Source organism: Tamandua tetradactyla, chromosome 3, assembly GCF_023851605.1.
Source record: "Tamandua tetradactyla isolate mTamTet1 chromosome 3, mTamTet1.pri, whole genome shotgun sequence".
NCBI classification, from domain to species: Eukaryota; Metazoa; Chordata; class Mammalia; order Pilosa; family Myrmecophagidae; genus Tamandua; species Tamandua tetradactyla.
The window spans coordinates 104,365,314-104,387,415 of record NC_135329.1 but is presented as its reverse complement, the minus strand read 5'-3'; the positions used below and the strand labels follow the sequence as shown (position 1 = coordinate 104,387,415).

The window sequence follows — 22,102 nt, the reverse complement described above, 5'->3', positions numbered from 1 at the left end:
ATAAAAACCACCATACCCAGAAAACTTCTGTTCAGATTTTAGTATCTCCTTTAATATGCATAGATAACCAAGGATCTCCAGATATTTGCGGAAAACCTTCAAGATGGAAGACAGAGCCAAAGCAGGCAAACAGATGAAATGGAGAGCACAAGGAAAATGAAGGGGAAGAAATTCTTTTTGTTGTTGCTGTTGTAGTTTTTTTTTTGCATGGGCAGGCACCGGGAATCAAACCTGGGTCTGAGGCATGGCAGAAGAGAATTCTGCAGCTGAGCCACCATTGCACCGCCCAGGGGAAGAAATTGTCTTAAAAGGAAGAAAGAAAATTAAGGAAAAATAGAATTAAAGTTCTGAGAACCAAAAGAGATTTTTAGAGACAGAGAGAAAAGTCATATGCAGAGGATAGGAAACCAGAATCAAATATGATATCTTAAAAGTAACATCACAATCTAAAAAAATGGGGAACAGAGAAAGATCTCTACATTGAAAACAATAAAAGATTGCTGAAGAACTTAAAGAAAATTTAAGTAAATGGAAGAACATAACATAATCATGGATGGATAATTCAAATTTGTTAATATGTCAATTCTGTCCAAATTAATCAATGGATTCAGTGCAATCCTAATCAAAACCCAGCAGGTTTCTGTGTGTGTGTGTGTAAATTGACAAGTGGATTCTAAATTCATATTGTAAGATTATAAGACAAGGGCCAAAGTTAATGAAAATAATACTGAGAATAACAAAGTTGGAGGTTTTAGGTTATCAAATAGTAAGGCCTATTATAAAGCTATACTAATTAAGACAGTGAGGTATTCATGTAAGGATAGAGAAACAGATCCACACATCTACCTGAATTATTACAAAGCTCATGCTGCAGTACCATGGGGAAAGGATGGGCTTGTTAATACATCGTATGTGGGCTATCCATATATAAAAAAATAAGTATTTTGCAGAAGCAATTCCATTGTTTGCAGTTCCAATTGTGAAAGGTAACCCCATAAAACTGTTTTGGAAGAAAACATAGGAGAAAATCTTTGTGACCTTGCATAAAAATTTCTTAAACAGTACACAAAATGTGCTGACCATAAAAGAAAAATTGATTAAATGGACTATATTAAAGTAAATACTTCTGTTCATCCAAAGACATAATTAAGGCAATAAAAAGGCAATGTACAAAATGAAAAATGATGTTTACAATAAATATATGACAAAGGGTTTGTGTCCAGAATAAATTAAAAACTTCCACAAATCAGATAGATGGATAGCCTAATAGAAAAGTGGTCAAAGAGTGAGGAGATGCTTCGTGAAAGAAGATATCCAATAAAACATAAAACATCCTCAGCTTATTAGTCATTGGGTAAATGTAAATTAAAACTACAATGTGATGATACTGTATACCCAACAGAATAGCTAAAATTTAAAAAATTGGAAAATACCAATTTTTGGCAAGGATGTAGAGCAACCCAAACTCTCATACACTGATGATGGGACTATGACTTGTTACAATAATCTTGGAAAGCTGCTTGGTATTATCTGTTAAAGCTGAATATATGCACACTGAATGAACCAGCAATTCTTCTCATGTGATTATATCCAACAGAGATGTGTATATGTGTTTATTAAAAGGCACATATATGATGATCATAATAGCACTATTCACAATAGCTCCAAAGAGGACACTACCCAAATGTCTATTAACAATAGAGAGCCTAAATAAACTACGGTGGTATATTCATATAGTGAAAAACTGTATATAAACAATAATAAGAATGAATGAACTAAATTCCATGCAACAAGATGGATGAACCGCCAAATTATAATGTTGAGCAAAATAAGCCAGACACAGAATAACAACTATATGATTCAATTTCTGTAAAGTCCACAAGCAGTTTTAACAAATCTGTGGTGTTAGAATTCAGGATACTGGTTGATGAAAGAGTCTTTGGAATGTTGTTTGGGGTAATATTCTTCTATTTGATCTGTAACAGAAGTGTGTTCAGTTTATATCAAATTCATGAATTTATACACGATATGTGCATTTTTCTGAATGCAAGTGGTTTGGTTTGTTAAAACTGTCAGAAATGCAATACACTAGAATTGAAATTGCTTTTAAAAGGGAATTTATTAGGTTGCAAGTTTACAGTTCTAAGGCCATAAAAATGTCCAAATAAGGCACCCAGAGAGAGATACCTTGTCTCAAGAAAGGCAGATGGGTCCAGATCATATCTGCCAGCTGGGAAGGCACATGGCTGACATCTGCTGGGGTCTTTGGCTTTTGGTTTCAAACAACTTCCCCAGGGGCACTTACTTTCTGCATCTCTAAATGTCTGGGTCTTGTGTTGGTTCTGATGCTTCTGGACTCTCTCCAAAATGTCTTCTCTTTTAAAGGATTGTAGTAAACTAATCAAGACACATTTTAACTGGGCGGAGTCATGGCTCCATCTAATCAAATGGTCACACCTACAATTGTGTAGATTATATCTCCATGGAAATAATCTAATCAAAGAGTCCCACCCTACAATACCGAACCAGGATTAGAAGGACAAGGTTTTTCTGGGGTGCACAACAGTTTCAAACCAGCATAGCATGTTATATTCAAATTAAAAGAAGCAAAAAAAATGAGAGGGAGGGAGAAATGTCTTAAAATGTCTGAGAAAAAAATATATGGTTTTCATCCTAGAATTCAATGTATAAACCATCTATCAATCACATAGAAGAGTTGAATAAAGGGTGTGGCTTAGCAGGCCGAGTTCTTGCCTGCCATGCTGGAGACCTGGGTTTGATTCCCAGTGCATGCCCATGTTAAAAAAAAAAAAAAGTTAAAGACAATTTTCAGACCCTCTTAAAAGGGATACTTCTAATACATCTTTTCAGGAAGTTACTATATTCTCTATTAAATTAAAGGAGTAGATTAGGATATAGAGAAAAATGGGATCCATGATTTAAGGGAACTGGGATCCAATGCAAGAGAGAGGAAGGAGTCCCTGGTATAATGGAAAAGGCAAGTCCAAGGACGTCAACCATGGAGCAGACTTAGAAGAAGTTGCTCAGAATGGAACAGGAGAATGGATGTCAAGGGCAGAAATGGAACTGATATATTATCTGATATTGTTGACCATGTGAAGGGTTATGTTAAAAGACCACTGGAGGGTGGTGCAACGGTGGCTCAGTGGCAGAGTTCTCACCTGCCATGCCAGAGATCCAGGTTCTATTCCTGGTGTCTGCCATGCAAAGAAAAAAAAAATGAAGACCATTGGAGGCTGGGAAGATTTAGGCATTAAAAAAATAAGAAAAGCAATTAAAACAAAGCAATTACAAATAAAACGGAAATTAAGGTCTTGTCCAGGAAAAAAGTTATGTGTTTTAAACTACACTACCATTGTAGTACTACATAGTACAATGCTCACATAATCATTATTTGAACTTTGACTATAGATTTAACAAAAAAGAGTGAATTTATTGGAAGAATGGGTAAGAGGGTATATGAATATTAAATCTTAATCTACCATAAGAACTCAATAAATTATGACCAACTTTAAAACTCAAGAGGTAGCAGAATAAATGTATTATCTAGAGATGAAGAAGAAAATATCAGAAGAAATAGCCATTAAGTGATGTGACTACCTCTTAGGGAATGTATGGGGAGAGAGACTGATGATTTTGTTATATTTGTTATCATTACTTGACTTTTAAAAAATAATGTGTAGGTTTAATTTTAATAAAAATTAAAATTCATTAAAAATTTGAAATATGGGAATGGTTAATTCAGGACTCTTCTGGGGCATAGAGTAGAATGGGGAAGAGTGGAAACTTTGTTATTACCATTTGAATATTTTAACTTTGTGCTTTCTAAACAGGACAAGCTGTTCAGGACAGATTGCACTATTTTTTCTTTTTTTAATGAAATTAAAAAAAAACACTTTTATTATGAAAGTAAATACAACCTACAGAATGGGAAAAATTATTTGGAAAACACATATCCAATAAGGATTTAATATCCAGGATATTTAAAGAAATCCTATACCTCAACAGTAAAAAGACAACCCAGTTAACAAATGGGTAAAAGACTTGAAAAGGCATTTCTCCAAAGAAAATAAACGAATGGGCAATAAACACATGAACAGATGCTCAACAGCATTAGTCATTAAGGAAATGCATATCGATTTCACAATGACATACCATTTCACACCCACTAGAATGGTTACTAGTAAAAAAATGGAAAACAGCAAGTGTTGGAGAGGATGTTATTGGTGGGTGTGCTGGTTTGAAAGGATGTATGTCCCCTAGAAAAGCCATGTTTTAATCAAAATCCCATTTTGTAAAGGCAGAATAATCCCCATTCAGTACTGTATGTTTGAATCTGTAATCACATCATCTCCTTGGAGATGTAATCCAATCAAGAGTGGTTGTTAAAATTGGATTAAGAGACACATGTCTCCACCCATTTGGGTGGGTCTTGATTAGTTTCTGAAGTCCTATAAAAGAGGAAACATTTTGGAGAATGAGAGATTCAGAGAAAGCAGAGAATGCTGTAGCACCACAAAGCAGAGTCCACCAGCCAGTGACCTTTGGAGATGAAGAAGGAAAACGCCTCCCACCTGGGGAGCTTCATGAAACAGGAAACCAGGAGAGAAAGCTAAGAGATAACGCTGTGTTCGCCATGTGCCCTTCCAGCCAAGAGAGAGAAGCCCTGACTGTGTTTGCCGTGTGCCTTTTCACTTGAGAGAGAAATCCTGAACTTCATCAGCCTTCTTGAATCAAGGTCTCTTTCCCTGGATGCCTGTGATTGGACATTCTATTGACTTGTTTAATTGGGACATTTTCTCAGCCTTAGAACTGTAAACTAGCAAACTACTAAATTTCCATTTTAAAAGCCATTCCATTTCTGGTATACCACATTTTGGCAGCTAGCAAACTACAACAGTGGGAATGTAAAATTGTTCGGCAATTCCTTAGAAAGCAGTTTGGCAGTTCCTTAGAAATTTAACCGTAGAATTGCCATATGACCTGGCAATCCCACATCTAGGGATAGACCAAAAAGAACTAAAAGCAGAGACTCAAACAGATATTTGCACACTGATGTTCAGAGTGGCATTATTCACAATTGCCAAAAGGTGGAAGCACTATTTATAGTAGTGTAACTGCTTCTCCAAAGTTGCTTTAGTGCAGTGGTTCTCAGCTCAGGGGTATTTGCCACTCCCTCCTCACGGGACATTTGGCAATGTTTGGAGGCATTTCTTATGTCACAACTTGGGGGGTGGGGGGTAATGCTACTGGCATCCAGTGGGTAGAGGCCAGGGATAATGTTAAACATACTGCAATGCACAGAATTATTTTGGTCAAAGGAATTTAGTCCAAAATGTCAATAATGCTGAGGCTGAGAAACCCTACTATGTAGTAGGTTTTGATACAATAGTGTAAATCATATTGTTTTTGGTTACTAATATTACATAGTAATCGGAATAAAATACTAGAGACCTATGTATAAAGTTAATGTCACGCATTTATAGAAACTGATTTAAAAATACCCTTTTCTTTTTTGTGGTATATTTGCACTGCTTTCTTTTTAAAAGGACTAAAATCTCTTCATGTTAGAACTTTTTTCATGTAACTTTCAAACTTTTTTTAACTTTCACTATATTTTTTCTTCTTATGATTGAAAGGAACTTTGAACTCATTTTTAAGGGAGAAATAGATTTTTTCAGTATCGGACATGCCTTTTCTTCCCTGGTGCTTTCTCTAGTGTTTAAACTACAAAACTGAAGGTCATCCTTCACATCTTCTCTTTGAATGAAAGCTCAATATTCTTTTTGGTTGTCTGCAATAGGTTTTTGTAGCTTGCAAATACAAGCAGCTGTCTTGATTAAACGACTGCTCTTGAGAGACTTCTTTTATCGACTGAATCTTTTTTCATCTTAGAAAAATCTACTTTCCAAATTTAATTATGTATGATTTCTCTGCTGCTTTTTGGTACTCCTGTTGCTTGGAGATTAGAACTCTGTGATCTATTTCTAGGCCACTTGTCACTTCCTGCATTATTGTCAGTAGTTTATCAAATCCATCTGTGTTTGGGATTTGCTATTTTAATTTTTTCTCTTCTTCACTCACTAGTAGGTGCATTTCAGTTCTCCTCCTCTGGCATCTGACCACATCTTAAACTCCTTAGTGCTCAGCATTCTAAAAGAAAAGAGAAAATTCTTAACTGTTTCTGTTTTAGAGTCTTCATCTCCATTGTCACTTTCAAAGTAGATATTATTCCCTACACCTTTTGGTTTGTGATTCTTGTGCGTTTCCATTTTATTCTATGGCTAAAACCTTCATCAGGTAGATGTCACACATCATTGTTTTTTTTCTGTGCAAAACTTATAAATTAAGTTTCAGTATCCTTTTTCTCCATTTTGCTCGTTGTTGTTCTTTTCATTCTGGTTCTTTTTGAAATTCTTTGTTTAAAATTTTTCATGGTGGCAATACAGCAGAGCAGTTAAGTGCTCTGGAACCAGACTCAGAGTCTGGGTATGAATCCTAGCTCTACCACTGTCTAGCTGTGTGAACTTGGGTGAGCTACCTAACTTCTCTGGGCTTCATGTATGAAAAAAAGAGATAATAGTTCTTATCTTTAGAGTTTTTGTGAGGATCGTGATTATAAGACTGACACACTACTGGCCATGCTAAGAGGGGCAACTGCTTTGTAAGGTTAAGTGAACCAATATATGTAAAGTTCATAGAACAGTCTCTGGCACTATATATAAATACTAGCCACTGTTATAGATTCTGTAGGTTGCTGTGCCCACATTCTGCTGTCTTCTAGCTTTTCCTGAAAAACTAACTAATAAATGAACTGAGCAACTCAGACTGATCACAGACCACTAGTCAATACAGAAAACTAAATATATTTAACACTGCGAAATGAAGACTATTATTTTCCAATGTTTAGCATAAAATTTCACTGAATCACTGTAATTATGTGAAATGGTAGAAATATGGTTTGAGTTATCGTTTTAGACTAAGGATTTTTTATATTACATGTATTTATGCTAAAAAGATGAACTCAAGTAATCCATAAGCATCTGAAACTCTCTCTAGCTGTTCTATTTAATAAAAGAGCACAGGGTGGTGCGACGGTGGCTCAGTGGCAGAATTCTCACCTACCATGCCAGGTTCGATTCCCGGAGCCTGCCCATGCAAATAAATAAATAATAATAATAAAAGAACACAAATCCAAGTAACGTTAATTCCAGCTACTACATTAATAAAAATGACAAGCAATGATAACTGATAAAGGAGATGTAGGGAAACAAACCTATGCACTGCTAGTGAAGAGTAAATAGGTACACATTTTTCTTTTAATGCAATGTGTGTAAAGAAACTTAAAATTTTTTTATGCTCTTTGGTGCAACAATTCTGTATCTACTCTAAAGAAATAATGCAAAACTGGAATATTAGCCATAGAGATGTTCACAGCATTGTGTATAACCATGAAGAATTTTGCCTAATAAGCATCATGAAATTTATATTGTAAAAAATCACAGGACTTATTAAATAAATAATGTTATAAACCTCTGATAGCTATTTGCTGAGGGAAAAGCCATTGAAATGATATTTGCTTCGTAAATTGCTTATGCAATTTATGCTTGTCTTAAATGCAAAAGCTGAATAAAACATTGTATGACCCAACTATATATTTTAAATGGTTAGGAAACACACAAAGCAAATACAGTTTCCATATTAACAGTGTTTGCTTTTTAGTTGGATTATGCGCAATTTCTTTTTCTCCTCCGTTTTCAAATAATACTTTTCTCTCTTTCCTTATATGGTAGAAAGAATAAACCACACTTCGTACTTGGATGGAAGAAGAAGGAACTTGTCAGATACCAGCAGAATTTTTTAATCACCGAGAGGGATAGGCAGTGAAATTAACAACAATCTAGGAGCAGGTGAACCAGGCCAGACCTCCTACATGTCACTGACCACAAGGCTGGCCGGAGATAGGTACCTGACTTTTGCCTGGAGGCCAAAAGTACCTTAGTTACAGGAATCCTGGAATGAAATTACAAGTCTAGAGTCATAGTGCTAAAGTAATTGGGCTGCCACTCTCTTATCTGTGCTGCTGAAGAGGCACGCAGATCGGCCTTGGCCTGATTCTAGAAAATGTTCTACGCTTCTCCAGGTAACCTGTGGTCTCCTCTCCAAAACCATAGTGAAGAGCTGAGGCATTCACTTAAATGCTCGAAGGCTGAGCATTTCCCCTCTTCCTTTCAATTTTATTTTTTGTTCTGACATCAGAAATGTGGCTGTGAACTAAGAGATTATCCAATCCAAGGGTCTTCTGCTATTCCAGCTTTGTTTTCACAAAGCACTAGTACTCCTGCAATCTCAATTTTTTCTTTGCAAATTTACCAATCACAAGATACCTGGCTTTCAAGCATATGACCCTGTGTGGCTGAGCAGTCATTTCAAATATGCAAAGTCTCCATTTCTTATACAAGATGGGTACTTAGATAAACTATCTTTTTGTCTATTCTCATGGCTGCTTTTGAGTTTTGCTTTATTATTGATACATAGTGTCGCTCTTCTCTGATTCTGCAAGAAGATATGGAGCAAGCTACCTACTGCCAGCAGATTATTCATCTGAGACTCTTAGATAGAAAAGAGAACCCTTGCTGTTGGCTTAAGAAATTGAGTCATTTTGCTTCATTCCCTTTGCTCTTCTTTTAACCTCCAGGTCAAGTAGGCAGGATCTTGTCTTTTTTTTCCTTCCCCTCCCTGCATGCAGTAGAAGCCTTGTTTTATCACTGTCTCTGCAACACTCCATTGTTTAGTTGAATGCAGCAGTGGTGGGGGGTGTTCCCTAAGACCTGAGATCTTGAAGGCTTGTTCTCTAAAGGTTAGCCTGCCCAGGAATTCCCCTATGTTTACACTCCTGGACCAAAGCTATACATATTTTTTGTTTTCCATTTTGGACAAAGGTGGGCAGAAAAGAAGGTTAGTTTTAGAAGAACTCTGTGGTTGGAGCTCTGTAAGAATCTTTTAAAAGGATTAGGGAATTAGTGACTATTAATTGTTTTTTAACTTTTTTATTATATAGTATGATATATATACAAAGCAAAGAAATACAATGGCAATAGTTTTCAAAGCATGTTTCATCAGGTGGTTGCAGGACAAATCCCAGTGTTTGTCATGGGCTACCATGCAATCCTCTCATATTTTTCCTTCTAGCTGCTCCAGAATATAGGAGCAAGAGGGTTTAAATACTTTTTTATCATCACAATTGACATTTTTTCCTTCTTTTTTTTTTTTTTTTATGAAAAATGACATATATACAAAAAAGCTATCAATTTCAAAGCACAGCACCACAGTTAGCTGTAGAACATATTTCAGAGTCTGACATGGGTTACAATTTCACAATTTTAGGTTTTTACTTTTAGTTGCTATAAAATACTGGAGACTAAAAGCGATATCAATTTAATGATTCAGTAATCATATTCATTTTTTAAATCCTATCTTCTCTGTATAACTCTACCATCACCTTTGATCTTTCCATCCTTCTCTTTAGGGATGTTTGGGCTATGGCAATTCTAAATTTTTGATATTGGAAGGGTCTGTCATTAATATGGAGTAGGGAGATAGAACTATCTGATATTCTGAGAGGCTGGGCTAGGTTTCAGGACTTATCTGGAACAGGGACCCATCTGGAGGTTGTAGGTTTCTGGGAAGCTACTCTAGTGCATGGAACCCTTGTGAAGTCCTATATATTGCCCTAGGTGTTCTTTAGGATTGGCTGGAATGGTCCTGGTTGGGGGTTGGCAGGTTACGATAGGTAGCAAGGTCTACTGAAGCTTGTGTAAGAACAACCTCCAGATAAGCTTCTTTTTTTTTTTTTTTTTTTTTTTTAAAGGAAAGACAGAGAGAAGGAAGGAAGGATAGAAGGAAGGAAGGAAGGAAGAAAGGGAAACATCTTAAACATTTTCTTGTTTTATTGTATTCTGTTTCTCCGTTTTTGTTACATGGGCTGGGGCCGGGAATCGAACCGAGGTCCTCCGGCATAGCAGGCAAGCACTTTGCCCGCTGAGCCACCGCGGCCCGCCCAGATAAGCTTCTTGACTCTATTTGAACTCTCTCTGAGTGGCTGTTTATGTTTAGGGACATGACATCTGTCCCTAAAACAAAATCGCTGTTACATGGAAGAATGGTTTTTAAGCCAGATCTATACTCATCTCTGTCTAGAGCATTTAGTGTCTGTATGTGTTGATTATGCTGTTGTCTGCAAAGTGTCTTGTCTCATTAAATCACCACACATAAAGCACTACTGAAACTTTATAGACTGCATCTTAGGGGAAGGGCTTTTTATTTTAAGAGGGAAGAGAAAGAAAGCCCTCCTCTTATCCTTTGAATAAGAACAGCCAGCATTTAAGTCTTATCTATGACATTACCAGGGCAAGTTATAATAATATACACTCACCTCCAGCTGGCCCTCTGCCTTCCATAGCTCTCTTACAAGTTGAGGTTAGAATTGCAGCATCTGCCTGACAGGTGCCACATTTCTCTTGGCAGGGGAGAGATCCCTATTCTGTACATTCACGTGCCTTGGATTCTTGCGGCCTCAAGAATCTTCCAGGTCTTAATTCTCTAAACATATTACAAATCCATTATTGTGGGTACTAAAATAGTAACTACATCATTGACATATTTATGTACTCATTTTGTCCAATTTCATCATATACAATCTGAATCCAGTATTAGTTTCTCACATCATCCACAAATGTCTCTAAGAAAATTTTTACGTCTTAGTTTGTATTAAATAGAAGCGAAATATTAAGGAAAATAGATTCAAGGGAAACATGCAACTTTTTTGTTCTCAACCATTTAATTTATTGAGAGGAGTTGCTGCTGTGGTTCTTGATTTAGCAGCAACCATTCTTTTGTTTACAAAGAGTTATGGTTTTATTTGTTGTTTTGCTCTATATTGAAAACATAAAGTTCTCCACGTTATTATTTTTTTAAAGTGCTTTAAAAGGGAAGAACTCCAAAATGAAAGTAGGTATGACAACTAAGCTATTATTGTTAGATTTAAAGATGGCCCAGAGACAGACTGAGCACAAGCGAAGGAATTTATTCAAGCACCGACAAGGTAGGGGTCTGAAGTCAGACTGTAGCCTGCTGGGGAGAGCAATTAGAGGGTTTTTACACCTGAGGGTCTGGGCTGGGTGAAAAGTTAAATGCCACTGCAGTCATGCAGGGCTGTAACTGCCAGAGGGCGGACACAGCTGTCATAGGGCAGGTGTGGGATCAGCTACGGAACTGCTGTGTGGGAATATCTGTTAAGGGCTAGTCACATCATGGGGGAAAGGGTCTTACCTAACATTCCAACCTTTGGTCATATACATAAACAAACAAACAAACAAACAAACAAACAAACAAAAAACGGTTAGGGAGGGACTATTGGGCCAGGCCAGGGAGGGAGTGCAAGGAAAGGGGTCAAAGTTGTTCATTCTAGCTGCTTCCTACTGTTAGGTGTCAATTTGGGGGGTTGGGTTTTCTTCCTCCCTGGCACTGAGGTAAAGGAGGGATGGATTTTTGGGGGTGAGAGGCTGATATTGACCCTCTCACAACAGAATAATGTTTTCCATGTGGCTTTGAGTAATATTATAGACCGTAGACCGAATAAAATGCACTAGAGCTTGCATGATGTAAGGTCCTGCAGATATTAAAAGAAGAAGAGTTATTAGTAGGGTGAGAATCAGGATAAGCCAGGAGAACTGTGAGGTTTTTTTCCTTTTAATTTTTGGGATGCTGAAGGGTGAAGGTCTGTTTTCTGTATCTGCTTCCAGCTGGTCGGGAGGGGGCTGGTGTAGAGCTGTCCCTACATTTCGTTGTTTTGACAGTTTTGTGAATATAGCAGGTTAAGAGTTTTAAGAGACAGGGCCTAAGAATGAGGAGGCATATTTGGGCAGCGACTCTTGAACTGCATAAACGCTGCAAAGGTGTGTTGTCATTAAGGGTAGTGGGATGATATGATGGCGCTGGTTGTTGTTCTTGGAGAGTCCAGTATCTCTGGGTTTTAGAGCTTCTCTGGCATTGAACAGTCTGGAGGCTTTAAGTCTTTGAAAAACAAAACTTAATAAGTAAAATTTTATAGAACATGGGATATTTTTTACGGTTTTCAGGAACAGTGTTGGTTGGGCTTTGCTATATTGTGACAGTTTGCAACATCTGGCTGAAACTTGCATGAGAGTAACCTCTAGAATGACCTCTCACCTCGATTTGAATTTTCTTAGCCCTTGAAACTCTATTTCGTTTCCCCCTTTTGTCAGTTAATCCATGAAACCAGGGCCAGGCTCATCTTTGGAACTTAGGTCTGACGGTGCCAGGGCCAGTTATGTCGCATGTAGGGGGGATGTTTACAGTTTGATTTAGAGAGAGACCACATTTGAGCAACAGAAGAGATTTTCTGGAGATGACACTTAGGCACTAACCATAAGTAGGTTCAGTTTGCTGATATAAGTTTCATGAGGGCAAGCCTCAAAATTGAGGTGATGGCGTATTAAATTGGGAGCACTCTTGCTTAAGAAAATGTCAGGAACTCCCTAGGTGGGGAAGTTAATAGTTTTATTTTCTCAGTCCCTCAAGGGGCTTTGCAAACACTTTTTCATTTTCTGCTTTAAATATTCTGAAATGCATCACTGCGTAACATTAATGTGAACAGAATATTAAGATTTTATTCCTTATTCCAAGTTCTATATCAAATAAAGACTGAATTGGGTTGTTTAAATTAACTGACTAGACAGATTAAAGTAGATAGAGTGCTACGGAAGTGCAAAATAAACATTTTTTTCCCTATCTCACACAAAGTTAAAGCTTTAAAATAAGGCAATATTATTGTTTACACCGTATATTGATTTACCTTAGTTTTAACCAGATCAGTTTCATCACATCTTTAATCAGAGTTTGATCTTTTTCAGTTGCAACCTTTAACAGTTGCTGTATGGACCCAGGCTGACTTTCAGAGCTGGAGAACTAAATCTGAGTTTTAGGTGTCAAACAGACCCTTAAAGTTCCAGGGAACTACTAGGTTATACAAAGAATAAAGCATTTCAGAATTTAAAGATAACAGTTAATGCCTATAATTTGAGCTTTAATTTTTATAAGCATTTAAAAATGAAGCTATTTTTGAAAATAAAAACAGACAGTTGTTTTATATTGACAAATCCGTGACAGAGTTTTTGTACTCTTTCACGTTTACCATAATTATGTTAATTAACAGACAAAATATATATTTGTCCTGCCTTTCTTTCAAAGTGTTTCCTTCTTACAGATGGAGTTTTGACCTATAACTGACCACATTATGGGGGAAGGGGTCTTACATAATTATGATGGAATAGCTAAAATATTTTTGATGGCAGTATACATGGACTGTTCTATTTTTATTATTTTCTGTGACAACTGAAATGAACCAAGTGAAAAAGAAAGGATTTGCCTTTCTCATGAAGATGGCACCCAAAGTGAGAATGGAAGCCCTTACCCCACCCCAAACCAAAGTCAAAGCAAAGGCTTTGAAGGTCAAGAAGGCAGTGCTGAAAGACGTCCACAAAACAAGACCATCTCCACACCACCCGCCTTCTAGTGGCCCAAGATGCTGCTTCCCATAAGAAAACCCTAAAAATCCCACAAGACACAAGCCTGACCACTCTACTGTCATCAGAATCTCCCTGACCACTGAGTCAGCAGGGAGAAGTTGGAAGACAATAACACACTTGTGTTCATTGTGGATGTCAAGGCCAACAGGAACCAGTGACATTGACATGGCCAAGGTCAATTCCTGATCGGGCCTTATGTTCCCCTGGCTCCTGACCGAGATGCTTTGGATGTTGCCAACAAAATTGGAACCGTGTAAACTGAATCCAGCTGGTGAATTCTAAATGTAATTTTTTTTTCACCCCTGAAAAAAAGAAAGAAAGGATTTCCAAGCTTTCTTAGGAATTAATGAATGAAACATCAGAGTCTTTGTGACGCAGCCTGGTCGGAACTGTCAGAAGATAGGAATCTGTATTTAGGGTAAAAGCTTTTTAAGTAAGGATACTCTCAAATGTGAGATTCACCAAGATCATAGAAGCCAGAGAGCTAATTGCTACGTCTGAGTTGTGATGGGATTGCTTTAATTGCTTCTTGGTTACACCACGGTTTTAGAAATAAAAGCGAAAAAAGATTACTAGCAACAGCTTCTAATGAAGGAAAAAACATAAATTCTAATATGAAAACAGGTCTTCACTGGAGAGCTTGGGAGACTTTTTATAAAATAAGTTTGTTTTTCAATCTTGTTCTACAGCATAATCTTTATTTTCTATTAAAGAGGAATTTTGAGGGGTTAAGCACCATGATTAGATGAGAAACTGTCAGAGTGAAAACTTTAATCAACTGGGCCGTCTCCTCGCAGTCTTTAAGGTTCTAGCTGTAGCTTCCACAAGGGGCAGCGTTTCCCACTCGCACTATTTGTAAATGATGCCTCAGGGAGGTGATATGGAAAAGATCATGTTCCTTTGGGTTGTTCCTTGTGACTACGGGGAAAGGATTCTTTCCAGTTACCCCACCCCCCACCCCCGATGGAATTTGTGGCAGCCTAGCAGCCTGGACTCTGACATGACAAAGTATAAAATTTTGAGTTTCTATGTGCCTGTGTGATTTTAGCTTTGATCTTCATTTTCAATCATACAATTAATCATGTCCACATCTGTCTGAGCCTGGTGCTCTAGGGGACGGATACTTTCCCATTATTTTAATTCTTTATCCAATTTGAAAAGAATCCACAGTGTGAAACGTTAGCCTAGAAAAAGCAACATTCATTCTGCCAACAAGGTAGTACATGGAATAACTGAATTTTTATTTCATGACATTTCAGGAGCTTGACCAGGATGATGTCTGCGGTCATTCCACATTGGTTAGCGAAGAAGGAGATCCGAGTGGCGATGTACAAGACTGGCAGCCCAGGACAGAAGGTATTGGGCTTTTAACCTTGATGTGTTCACAAGGATAACACTGATGATTTAGTATTTTCCCTAATTTCAGAAGTGCTCAGTGCAAAACTTTAGGCAAACATAAACATACAGAAGAGAAGAAAAACACTCGTAATCCTATCCCTTGACCTATATCCAAATCACTAATTTTTGGCAACTTTTTCTCTCCTTCCTCTCCAAAATGAACATCTCTATTCTAGCTCTTTATTCCACTCCACCCAGCTCAGCCAGTAATTTCCCTTTTGTCTGACAACACAGTTCCCCCTTTTCTTTCCTCTTGGAATCTTCCATCAGCTCCAGAGCTCTGCTTCATTTTGTGCATCAACTGTTGTCCCCGAGCTCCTCTGATGAGGGGGCTTGGGGCGAGTGGGCAAGGAAGGTACTAGAATCTCAAATCTAGTCTTTTACTCTAAGGGGCCATAAGCCCAGAATTTTCCAGAAGAACACCCATTTCAAATATGTTATCCTGTCATACGCATAAGTGCCCTTGCATTTAACAGACCACAAGATATTCGCAGAGTCTCATCTCAGAAAATAGCCACAACAGCTATCCTATTTGTCTGTCTATTTGTCTATAAACTTCTTAGGTTAAATGTTTGTTTGAACTGCTCCAATTTCTCTCTGGCAATTTTATGACTTTCATTTCTAACACTCCAGGGAAGCTGCCCTCTTAGATGCCCTTGTTTTCCTCTTTGAACCTCTTCAAACATTTCAGTGTTCTCTTTCTGCTCTCCTTCAGCCCTTTGTGCAATTGCTGCCCTCTCCTGGGGAGATGCTGCCTCTTGCAGACTCTCAAAATCTTCCCTTCCCAGGCTGAGTACAGAGAATAATTTAGTAATATTTAAAATGATTAACACCATTAGCCCTGAAAAGAACTAATTAAATAAGCAAATCCTGGTCCCCTTCCGAAGCGTCTTTGTGGTCTGCTTTTGATTTTCACAGACTTCAAAGCCAAATTCTCAGAAGCCTAACTATGTACCAAGCAACTTCTGAGAGATTATTTAGCTTATTCTGCTCAATGTGGGGATGACTGGTAATTCTTTCGAAATTGATTTGTAATATTTTAGGTTTTAATATATGAGTTATAACATTTATAAATTTATGTAGCATCTCCACTAAGCTCTTTAGGCTTCTTGTAACTCACGTAACAAATTTGAAACCATGGTCTCTCTGACGAATTTTCCCCTCACAGTTGTTGGAGGCCTATCTAAACCAACTAGGTAATTAGCTAACTGACCAACTAACCTAACTAGTTAAGCTACTTACTCTTTTCAATCACAGAGTGAAATAAAAATCTCTGATCATTATTGTGTAATGTATATTGACTATCAATAAATCTCTTGTCATATTTACATGTTGTTTCTAATATACCTCAAGTGCATCCATACCCAATGAAGACCTTATGCATATACCATGTAACTATTTATTTTGTGTTTTGGATACACACATCTAATCATTTAATATACATCTGTCAATCATATTATTCTATTAAAAAGGGAGCATCGCCAACTAAAATATGTAAACTCCATAATGTTTGGATCATAAACATTAGTTATGGGGAACTTAGGTACTCCTGCAGTATGCATTTGCTTTATTATGTGCTTTTGCAGAAGAGAATGGGTAAAATACAATGTATAGAACCTACACCTCCCCCCAAAAAAATTCCTCTTTAGTGCAAAAATCTTGCATTCCTCAATCAGCTATTTTTCCTGAATATAACTAACTGTGTAGATTGGGAATTGACATGTATAATCACTCTTTACAAGAGTGAATAATAACCTATTTCCTGAAAGTATTGTGCTTAAACATTATCTCTTTTTTTTGCATGTAAAAGGATGTTTACTGTTTATTTAATAATAATGATACTGAGTTGATTAGAATGGTAGAAGTTGGAAAGGCGTTTGTTAAATGACTTGTGGTACAACTATATTAGAGCATATGATACACCCATTAGCAATGATACAGTAAGTATTTACTCACAGAGAGGTTTTCAAGCTCTACTATTGTTAAGTAAAAAAGGACAATTTATACAACAAAATGTAATTTATGATCTCATTTTGGTAAGAAAGATTTCTCAGTATGTCTGTGTGAGAGTCCATAGGTATATATGTGTGTACAAATGCACACGCACAGAGTCTATAAATGTTTATATATTTAGGTGGTAGAATTGTGGGTGACTGTAATGATTTTTTTCTTTTTTTAATTTATGTTTTTATTGATATAGATTACATACTCACATGCCATGTGTGTTAGTTAGATTCTGTTGTCAACTTGGCCAGGTGAGCATATCTAGTCTTATTGCTGCAGACATAAGCCAACGGCACGGTACGTGAACCTCATCTGTTGCCAATTACATCTGCAGTCAGCTAGGAGGCGTGTCTGCTGCAATGAGTGACATTTGACTTAATTGGCTGGTGCTTAAATGAGAGAACGCAATGTAGCACAGCCTAAGCAGCTGGGCATTCCTCATCTCAGCACTAGCAGCTGAGCCCAGGCCTTTGGAGATGCAGAAAGAAGTCACCCCGGGGAAAGTTGTTGGAACCCAGGGGCCTGGAGAGAAGACCAGCAGAGACCATCCTGTGCCTTCCACGTAAGAAAGAACCTCAGTGGAAAGTTAGCTGCCTTTCCTCTGAAGAACCAACAAAATAAATCCCCTTTCATTAAAAGCCAATCCGTCTCTGGTGTGTTGCATTCTGGCAGCTAGCAAACTAGAACACCATGTAATCATCCAAAGTGTACAATAAATGGTTCACAATATCATCATATAGTTGTGCATTTATCATCACAATCGACTTTTTTTCTTTTTTGTGAAAAATAACACATATACAAAAAAGCAATAAATTTCAAAACACATCGGAACAATTAGTTGTAGAACAGGTTTCAAAGTTTGGTAAGGGTTACAATTCCACCGTTTTAGGTTTTTACTAATAGCTCCTCCAAGACACTAGAGATTAAAAGAAATATCAATATAATGATTCAGCAATCATACTCATTTGTTAAACCTGACCATCACCTTTGATCTTTCTCCCACTCTTTAGGGGTATTTGGGCTATGCCCATTCTAACTTTTTCATGTTGGAAGGGGCTGTTGATAATATGGGATAGGGAGATGGAACTTGTTGATGTTCTAGAGAGGCTGGCCCCTCTGCATTTCAGGACTTATCTGGTCTAGGGACCCATCTGGAGCTTGTAGGTTTCTGGAAAGTTTCCCTAGTCATGGAACATTTGTAGAATCTTTTATAATGCCCTTGGTGTTCTTTAGGATTGGCAGGAATGGTTTTGGTTGGAATTTGGCAAGCTATAATGGGTAGCAATTTCTAACTGAAGCTTTCTTAAAAGTGACCTCCATAAACATTTTCTTTAAGACCAGTGTATATCCATCAGGATCTTAGTTACAGATAACAGAATCTACTTTATCTGGGTTCAAAAGGAAGCAATTTCTAAAAGAGATATTAGAAAATTCACAGACCATTGAAGAACCAGGGTGGGGAGGGGTAGATTCTAAATTGGATTTTCAGGAAGAATTTCCGTAACTACATCTCAGAATTGGCCACTATTGGCCCTCAAATCATGCTGCCTCTGCCACAAACAAGAAACTGACCCCACTGTCAACTTGGAACCACCTCCCTCTGCTGACATCAGCACCGACAGAAAGGATGCCTGCATTCTACCTTCTTTCATGCAACTTACATGAAACAGTCTTTAAGTCTGTCTGAACAGACAATTCCAGTGAAAAAGGAAGCTGGAAAATGTCATTTAAAAAAATCCTATGTTGGGAAGATTAGGAATTTGATTCTGAAAAGTGTACTAAAATATTTGAACCTTGATGCCCACAGCCCAGAGAGATATGCACACCCATTTAAACAGAACAAGGAGAAAAACACAGGAATGTAGACGCGTCTGGAGAAAAATCATTCTTCTTCGTTGAATGAATTAGGATGGACTGGATTTAAAATTTTCATTTTACTAATGGCTTTAACATTAACAAATTAATGATCATTTTCCAACTTTTTATGAATGTCATTTTCACTTCTGTGAACAAGATATGTTTCTGGCTATGTTTGAATGTTGCCTTTTGTTCTCTTTCTACTGTAACATTTTCAGGTGGGGTCATTTGCATCTTCTTGTGTGGAAAGTAACCTCAGAGAGGAACAAGTGTTTTATTTTTGATTGTGACGCTGCATCATGTTTCCCGGCCCTTGGGTAGTTAAGAGGCTTAATCCACAGCTCCCATGGCTGCTGACAGTATTCAGGGGACAATACAAAGAGAACGTTTGTATATTCCCAACCGATTTCAGAGTCAGTATGTTCTGTGGTCTTTTTTTGTTTTTTCTCCTTTTAGGACCCACAATTAGGAGGCAGCCATCAGCTTTTAATGATTTCCAAAATAGAAGGTATTTTTTAGACTTGCAACTTTGTTTCTTAACTTGAAAAAGAAATCAATCCGTTAACAGAATTGGCCCCAATAGTCTCATAAAGGTCATAATTTTATTTTATTGATTGAGGTGAAATTCACATAACATAAAATTAACCACTTTAAAGCATGCAGTTAGTACATTTCCAATATTGTGTACCCATCACCTCTATCTAGTTCCAAAACATTTGCATTACTCCAAAATAAAACCCCTTACCCATTAAGCAGTTAGTCCCTATTTCCTCCTGTCCCTAGTCTCTGACAATGACCAGTCTGCTTTCTGCCTCTATGGCTTTGCCTATTCTGGATATTTCATATAAATGGAATAATATAATATGCAACCTTTGTGTTTGGCCTCTTTCATTTAGCTTAATTTTTTTTGAGGTTCATCCATGTTGTAGCATGTATTAGTACCTCATTCCTTTTAATGGTTGAATAATATTTCATTGTATAAATTATAGTATATAATTTGTTCATCCGTTCATCCATTGATGGACATCTGGGTTGTTTCCATCTATTGGCTATTGTGAATAGTGCTGTTAGGAACATTCATGAACAAGGATCTGTTGAAGTACCTCTTTTCCATTCTTTGAGGTTATATCTAGGAGTAGAATTGTTGGGTCTTATGAAAATTCTATGTTTAACTTTTTGAGGAACTGCCAAACCGTTTCCATGAACCTACACCAGTTTACATTTCGTTCAGCAGTGTATGAGCCTTCCAATTTCTTCACATCCTTACTTAACAGACTTTTGAAGATATTACGTGTGCCTGAAAACATTCTGGGCATATTAATCTTCAGTAACTGTGAAAGTACAGAGTCATTCTGAAGACTGTGTTCATGTAAATCCACACTACTCTGTTTTCTAACTTTCATAGCTAAGTAGAAAAGGTATCTACCCTTTTGTACTAAAACATCCTTGTCACTGACAAGGTAACTATTCGAATACATGCTGTATGCTTTTCTTACTCTAACACGTTAGCCAGGTTTACACTCAAGAATGACTACAAAAATGTTATGAAAAACATCCATTTTCTTTTCAAGTATAAGAGTGACCTTGAACATAGCATGCAAACTCCTAAGTAGCAGTTTCTTCATCTCTAAAATGAAGGGCTTGGATCTGATGACCTCTAAGTTCCTTCTAGCTATATAATTCCAAACCTCTCATTTTGTCTTACATAAATGGTGTAGTGATAGGATCTTTAAAAAGTAAAAAAAAATAAATAAAAGTTGGGCCATTCCCCAAAAATGTCATTTTTAGATGTGTTCCTTACTATCGTATGTGAGAAGACCTGCGATCAAGTTGTCTTATTTGAGAAGCATCAAGAGAACCAAAGCTAGATATATTTTCATGGTACTTGTGGTAGTTAGATTCAGTTGTCAACTTGGCCAGGTGAAAGCACCTAGTTCTGTTGCTGTGGACATGAGCCAATGGTAGGTGAATCTCATCTGTTGCTTATTACATCCGCAGTCGGCTAGGAGGCGTGTCTGCTGCAATGAGTGACGTTTAACTTAATTGGCTTGTGCTTAAATGAGAGAACGCAATGTAGCACAGTCTAGCAGCTCAGCATTCCTCATCACAGCACTTGCAGCTCAGCCCAGGCCTTTGGAGAAGTCACCCCGGGGAAAGTTGTTGGAACCCAGGGGCCTGGAGAGAAGACCAGCAGAGAACATCCTGTGCCTTCCACGTAAGAAAAGAGCCTCAGTGGAAAGTTAGCTGCCTTTCCTCTGAAGAACCAACAAAATAAATCCCCTTTTATTAAAAGTCAATCCGTCTCTGGTGTGTTGCATTCCGGCAGCTAGCAAACTAGAACAGAGTTGGTACCGGAGAGTGGGGTGCTGCTGCGGTTTGCAAATACCAGATCTGTTGGAACTGTGTTTTGGATGGCTAAGGGGAAGACTTTGGAGGAACTGTGAAGAGATTGATGGAGAAGTCCTGGAGGGCTTGAAGAGACTGTTGGTGTAAATGGAACCACCGCCAATCTTGACAAAGGAGGACACAAAAGGGAGAGATTGGAGTTTGCAGAGTGAGAACCGTGGAAGTTCGGGTCTGAAGCCAAGAAACCTCGGCCAGGAGAGTGGACCCACCTGTATGTGTGGAGAGGGTGAGTTTACCCTGAAGGGCGAGGATGAGTCTCCCCTCTCATTGCAGTGGAATAGTTGTGCAGCCTCGGGCCTTGGAAAAGGCGTAGCACGCTCCTTGGGGGACTGGGAGAGCCTTGCTGCCACCATGTGGAGGGGTTGAGCGTGCGCCCCAGAAATGGCAGAGAGCCCAGGGGTGGCCCTGATGCCTGGAGAGAGTGGAGCCCAGAGGTGGTCTCCTCGATGTTCCCCGAGGTTGATTTGGAAAGAGGCCGGCCACCGCATAGGCCCTTGGAAGGGGTGGGACTGCCACTTTCTACAGCCGAAGGATAAATAACTTTCAGACTTGGAAATCCAATGGTGTTTGCCTGCAGATCTTCCTTCCAATTTCTCCCTATGGAAATGAAAATCTGTATCCTTTGACTATCCTCCTTTGCATATTGGCACCGGACTTATTTTGAGATTCACAGGTCCACAGCCAGAAGAGAATATTTTGCACCTGTTTAAGGTGATGTGAGTAGCTGCCAAGTTGACAAGGGGTGGACATGTGGTAGTTAGATTCAGTTGTCAACTTGGCCAGGTGAAAGCACCTAGTTCTGTTGC

The 22,102-nt window shown here is 38.0% G+C and overlaps 1 protein-coding gene across 1 annotated transcript in view; it reads left to right on the top strand.

The window, feature by feature from the left end:
• The window catches only part of MAP3K19 (mitogen-activated protein kinase kinase kinase 19), a 67,772-nt gene that overhangs the window by 17,890 nt on the left and 27,780 nt on the right, over window positions 1-22,102 (top strand). The window contains exon 5 of the mRNA XM_077153642.1: window positions 14,891-14,987. Coding sequence (XP_077009757.1) covers window positions 14,891-14,987 — 97 coding nt within the window. The remainder of the gene's footprint in view (window positions 1-14,890; window positions 14,988-22,102) is intronic.